This window comes from Dermacentor silvarum, chromosome 5 (assembly GCF_013339745.2).
Source record: "Dermacentor silvarum isolate Dsil-2018 chromosome 5, BIME_Dsil_1.4, whole genome shotgun sequence".
Classification (NCBI taxonomy): domain Eukaryota; kingdom Metazoa; phylum Arthropoda; class Arachnida; order Ixodida; family Ixodidae; genus Dermacentor; species Dermacentor silvarum.
This window is the reverse complement of record NC_051158.1, coordinates 21,003,296-21,009,348: the sequence shown is the minus strand read 5'-3', so window position 1 is coordinate 21,009,348 and position 6,053 is coordinate 21,003,296. Positions and strand designations below refer to the sequence as shown.

The 6,053-nt window shown below is 47.6% G+C and overlaps 1 protein-coding gene across 1 annotated transcript; it reads right to left on the bottom strand.

Moving 5' to 3' along the window:
* Positions 1-3,968: 3,968 nt before the first annotated feature.
* Positions 3,969-5,276, bottom strand: LOC119453022 (THO complex subunit 6 homolog). The gene has a single exon (XM_037714998.2). It carries the CDS (start codon positions 5,139-5,141, stop codon positions 4,152-4,154), a length of 990 nt encoding a protein of 329 aa, XP_037570926.1. The 5' UTR covers positions 5,142-5,276; the 3' UTR covers positions 3,969-4,151.
* Positions 5,277-6,053: the final 777 nt, after the last annotated feature.

The following is a 6,053-nucleotide window of genomic DNA, read 5'->3' as shown; positions in this document are numbered from 1 at the left end:
TCTCTCTCTCTCGTGTCTAGATGCACAGACTTATGCAGGGGCGTATCACAGGAGCTAAGAATCATGCACGGGGCACCTTGCTCACTGCATGATGCCGCTAATATGAGCATACAGTTATGGCAAACTTCTTTCACAACCAGCTGCTCATGATCATCACCATTTTCTTTTTATGCCCATTGCATGACTGAGGCCAGCAATATCGGGTTACCCCTGTGATGTTAGCTGACTCCTTTCTATACCTACAGACTGCAAATTTCTGAGTGTCATAATGCCACCTAATCCGCTGCCACCAAGACATGGTTATCTCTATGCATTACATGACACACCCGACTGTAATTCTTCCTCTCAATATGCTTCCTAAAATGTGTTGCATTCTATTAAGTTTAACCTTTACATAACAAATACGGATATAAAGGGTATAACGAATTATTGCACGTAACGAAGGCAACCTAAAAATGTTCTCATCGATATCATCATTTCAGCTCATTTTTATTTTTTGATTATTTCGAGGAGGGCTGCCCTACGGCATAGCACAAAGAACTTATAAATATGAATGCAATCCTACATAATGCAGGAAAGAGCCCATTTTTATGTCCACTGCAGGACGAAGGCCTCTCCTGGCTATCTCCATTTGCCCCTGTCTTGCGTTAGCCGATTCCAGCCGATTCCAAGCCTGCAAATTTCCTAAATTCATCACGCCACCTAATTTCTTGCTGTCCTTGACTGCACTTCCCTCCATGTTACGTGTCTGACCAGCTCCATTTGTTGCCTCCTAATGTCAACTAGGATATCAGCTATCCTCGAGTGCTCTCCGATCCACACCGCTCTCCGCTCCCCGATATCAATGAGTAACAAATACATGCTTATAATGAATACTGGATAAAACGAGGGTATTTTGTGTCAGATGTGACTTGGTTATAACGACGTTCGACGAGCTGTATCTAATTTTGTTTATTCAGCAACCTTTGCAGGGAGCTGCAGTAGGATGGATTATGAAATAATGGCTATTGTAAAATTTGCTAGCAAACGAAACACAAGTATAAAATTTGCAGCTTTCAGGGAAACAAATATGCGACACGAACGAAAGAAATTTGCTTCGTTATTGGCGAAATTGTTCCGTCCATTTGGTGTACAAATGGATTCACATTTTTCCGAACCACGTAAGCATGCAACATTAATTATATGCATATACACGTTGCATTAAATATCTTTCAACTGGTAGCTTATGTCCTTGTTCCTAGCTCTGCAAGAACAAGAACACGAAAAGCAAGAATTGTCATTTACGCAACTGTAGCACTAAACTGCAAATGAAACCAAATATGGGTTTGCAATATTCAGTGTTTTCCATGTTGAGAAAAATGGGGGGAGGAAATTTGATTGTGCTCCATCATTCACATAACTGAGGGAATGGTTACTTTGTCCACATGCTTTCAGCAGCTACCATATTTACTTCGATCAAGCGCACACTTAAACAAGATACGAGCGCTACAATCGAGTATGAAATAAAACTGCAACGGTGACAAGCTATCATTGTTGGCATTAAAAATTGCTCTAATCGAAATCAAGCCACACATCAGTTCCAGCTTTAGAAGCTGCATCATCGATTATGCCCCCTTTACAAGTTAATTAGTACGCCATAGTCTTCAAAACATCCAAGAAATGTGTTATCTCAAGTGACATGTACGGCATCAAAAGATTAGATGCTACGCACTGTTAGGAAGTGATAAGAGGCCTCTGACAGCAATGATGTGTTATGTCCTTTCCGCTGTTCTTCGGAGGCAAACATTTTTCCAAGTAAGAAACAACTGTCACTATAATTTCTCTCTCACAATGAAAATAGTTATTTTTTCTTTATGGAAGTGAAAAACAGATGTGTGTTACAACCGAGGTCACATGAAAATCGAGTAAATACGATTTTCCTATTAAAGAAATGGGGGGGTTTTCACATTCGCAACTTACTAGACGGCAGTAAGAAGCGATCGAAAAAGCGATTGTGCCCCTGAGCTGTGTTGGCTCTCGGGAGATTATACTTAGTCACATCTGTGTGGTCGCCCACAGCAGTATCGCAGTGGCGAATGGGATTATAACGAAATGTATCCAGCACTGAGCAGACCGTTTGCACCGGATGTTAAATGCTAGGCTCGTTTCAATGACCCATGAGATGACATGCTGCGAAGTCAAAACAGGCCCGCCGATATCATTAAGAAGAGCCGCACTGTACCTATCTGGCTATTATATCTTTGCAATCATGAGAGGTATGCAACTCCTCTAGAAGTAGTTTGTGCAGTTTTAACTCTTGACGTTGGTACTCCAGCCTGAAACGCATTCTGTAACAATCTCCTCCCAACAGTGGGTCGACACATTCATAAAAGCAATTTTAAGGAAAGATATTTTAAAATGCATCCTTAATTGCACCAGATTACACAGATTTAGCATGCCCCTGGAATGTTCCTCAGGACAGTGTCAGGTGTCAAATTCCGCAATTATAATTTTATGCTAGCAGGTGTGGGTTCACGTCGTCAAACGTTCGTGCAAGGATGTATATTTGGAACACTCTCCTCCTTTTGCCTACGGCACAGTTATGAATTACTAATTGGCCTTAGCCTCTTGACTGCTATTGCTATTTTATCTTTAGCTAAAAGCAGCTGGGTCGTGTCTTACCAGGCAAGACTACACAGAGACTACAGGGAGGTTGATGTCGGAATTCGACCATTTTCCCCAATAATAATGCACTTTTCCGTTTTTCCATTGAGTCTCCATCACAAACTAGTTTTTTCACCAATCCCGGCCGCATATTGACGGGGGTGAAATGCAAAAACGCCTGTGTCCCGTGCATTGGGGGCACGTTACAGATCCCCAGCTGGTCAAAATTAATCCGGAGTCCCCCACTATGGCGTGCCCCATAATCAAAATCGTGGTTTTGGCACTTAAAACCCCAGAATTCAATTCAATTCTAGTCTTTTTACTATTCAATTGCTTTGTGGATGTTGGCAAATCTTTGCTATTGAGTTAGTGGTAAGACGAGATCCTTACACGTGTTGCTCACCACAACCCCCTGGTCAATCTCCTCTTGCGGGTACGTGTTACTGCTATCAAGCGAAACAGCAATTGGCGCATTGTACCTGTCAATGGCAAACTACCAGAATTATGGTCCTCGAAACCGAAGCCTGCAACGGTGCAGCACCAAGCATAGCCAGTGTGATAATCTACCACCTAAAGGCCCATCCTCATTCTTCGTGTTGTTGCAAGCAACCCTCGCCCAACCGCGGCACGTTTATTCGTGCTTTGGCTCCGTGCCAATATGGGACCGGGCTAGTTCGTGATCCGCGATGCAATTTCAGAGCACCGAAACTAGACAAAGGCAGAAAGAAAGCACTAATTTTTCCTGTCCTCATCTAGTTTCCGCACTGTGAACTTGTATCTGCACAGGTACCTCCGATCAGCCGTGATGTGCCGTCTGCCAGGTTTTGAACTACAGCCACTGCAAGTAAGCAGTAACTGCTTTTGTCTTGGCATGGGGTTGTAGGACGATTCTCCCCCCAGCAGCCCCACCCCTAGAGTCAGGCTCGGGCTTCTTACCAAAAAAGGCAAGTCAGCAGCGGTTGACATCGAAGAAAGACTTCTTGGGCACATTAGTGTACCATGTGGTTTGTTTAGAATACACTACCTTCGGGATTGGCCCACACTTTGAGACGGCACTATATCGCGGATTGGCCTGTATTTTTTCGTCGAGGAAAGCCACAATTCCTGATTTAGGCAAGTGCAATTTAAGCGAGAACACCTGGGTTCCACTTCAGCCCGTTTGCGCTAATTATGCATTATTACTGCTCCATACATAGCTCTACACTAACTTGGTGCATGTTTTTTATTCTAAGCTTCATTCGACACCTTTTTTCATCCTACGTGCACACCAGGACTAAAATCGTCTAATTTGACGAGACGAACCCCAAATCGACCTGATGTTGCCAAAGAAGACCCAGCCATCAAACACCGGGGTGGGTTAGCCGGTGGCCATGAGTGCCGAACTAATGACCGCCAGCCGAGTCAGGTTGGACGCTCTGACCGCTGGGTCACGACATCGCTTTTTTTTTTTTTTTTGACAATGAGGCGTTTAATGGCGAGGACATGACTTGAGTGATGAGGCTGCACCACTAAAAGTGCAAGGAGAAGTCCCGGTAGAGAAAATTTGTGCACACTTCGATCTTGCAGCTCGAGCCTGCCGCACAGAGTCCCTTGTGAGGCGGGTCCAGGTGAAAGACGACGCTGTACAAGCTCGACGCCGAAGTGTCGATCTTCGCCTTGAGCTGACCGCTGAAGTCCCAGTGGTAGAGGTTCGGCTCGCCCCCGCCCGCGACCACCATGTCGTCGTAGAAGTGGGCCACGTGCGCGGGCCTCGCGAGATCGGTCAACGGCGTCGCCGGCGACGACGTGGGGACGTGCCAGATGCAGAGGGTGGGACCGCCGCCACACAAGAGCCACTCGTCGCCGGCTTCCAGCGCGACGCAGCCGATCCACTTGCCGAAGCGCGGACGCTGCAGTTCCTCCTGCTTGAACGGTTCGATGTGGAACACCTCGCGTTGAAGACTGCGCACGTCCCAGCAGAGAACGGCGCCGTCCTCGCCCGCCGAGTACAGCTGGGTGTTGTTCGACGCCAGGGCGAGGTCGTGAACGTAGTCCGTGTGCCTCGCGAGCGTCGACAGCAGCGTTCTCGTCTCGACGTCCCAGACGTAAATCTTGTTGTCTCCGCAGCCGGCGATGAGGAGCCTCTGGTCCGAGTCCTTACCGGAGAGAACCAGGGCGTTGACTTCGGGTTGGACGATGCTCTCGCCCTGCGGTATGCTGAGGGCCCAGCACTTCTCGGCCGTCCTCCTCTTCAGCTTGTCCCAGTTCCAGGCGAATATCTCCCCGCTGGCTCCGCTGATCAAGAAGTCGTCGCACATGACAAGGGCGAAAATACTGCCCGAGTGCGCCGCGAACTTGTAGAAGGGTTCCCTGGAGTTTTCCTCGTCATCGCCGGACAAGAAGTTGGACGCTACGAAGACCGCAATCTCCCCGTAGCTGCTCGCTGCCACGAGGTACTTGTTGCAAGGGGAAAAACACTGCGCGTATATCACAGTGTAATACTTGCGCAAGTTTTCCATGATGCTGGTGTGGGTTCGGCAGCAAGTCCAACCATTCAAAACGGTGAACCAGAAATCAGAGAACCATAGAACAAGGACTGTACTATGACCGAACCAAACAACTCGCACCAGCGCGTCCGCCACGGCGCGCTTGAATAATGTGGCGGCATCTCGTTTACAAACGAAGCAGTAGCAAGGACCGCAGAGAGTGTGACCTCCGAGAACTGCGCAAATTATGTAAATGGCAGTCTTGAAGGCCATGCAAAAACTGTGCGCTTAGGTTGCTGTGACTTTTCTCAGGTAGCGCTAAATACAAAACTTAATTAATTTAATGTTGGAGAGGTGTCGCGGCAGTCGTTGACCGCTGCGTCAGCCGCCTCTGCGGTGTGGAGCATGCAACTCGACTACTCGACCACAGAACACCCATACAAACTACCCGCCTTCAAAATTGCCTATTCAGGCAATTTTGAAGAAGGCCTGGAGGTCAATCATGACGCTTCCTGCAAATTTACAAATGCCCCTTGACATCGAAAATAACAATGATCGCTAATGCAAACTTCAGTGCTAACGATCATCGCCGGCACATTGAATTAACAGAAGTCATGGGTCAGGACGCTTGCAGATGGGGCCCCAAGACCTGCCATGACTTATCTAGGAACGTAGTTTTCTGTATGTCGGATCGAATCCCGGCCCCGGCGGCCGCATTTCGATGGAGGCGAAATGCAAAAACGCCCGTGTGCTTGCGTTGTAGTGCACGTTAAAGAACCCCAGGTGGTCAAAATTAATCCGGAGCCCTCCACTACGGCGTGCCTCATAATCAGAACTGGTTTTGGCACGTAAAACCCCAGAAAGAAGAAGGCGCCGCTGCTTGTAGTCTGATGGCGCGCCTTAATTCGACCTCGAGCACCGTGTTCCAGCTCACATTGCACGCGA

Coding starts and splice junctions, on each gene's coding strand:
- LOC119453022 (XM_037714998.2), bottom strand. CDS start 5,141: ATGGAAAACTTGCGCAAGTATTACACTGTGATATACGCGCAGTGTTTT.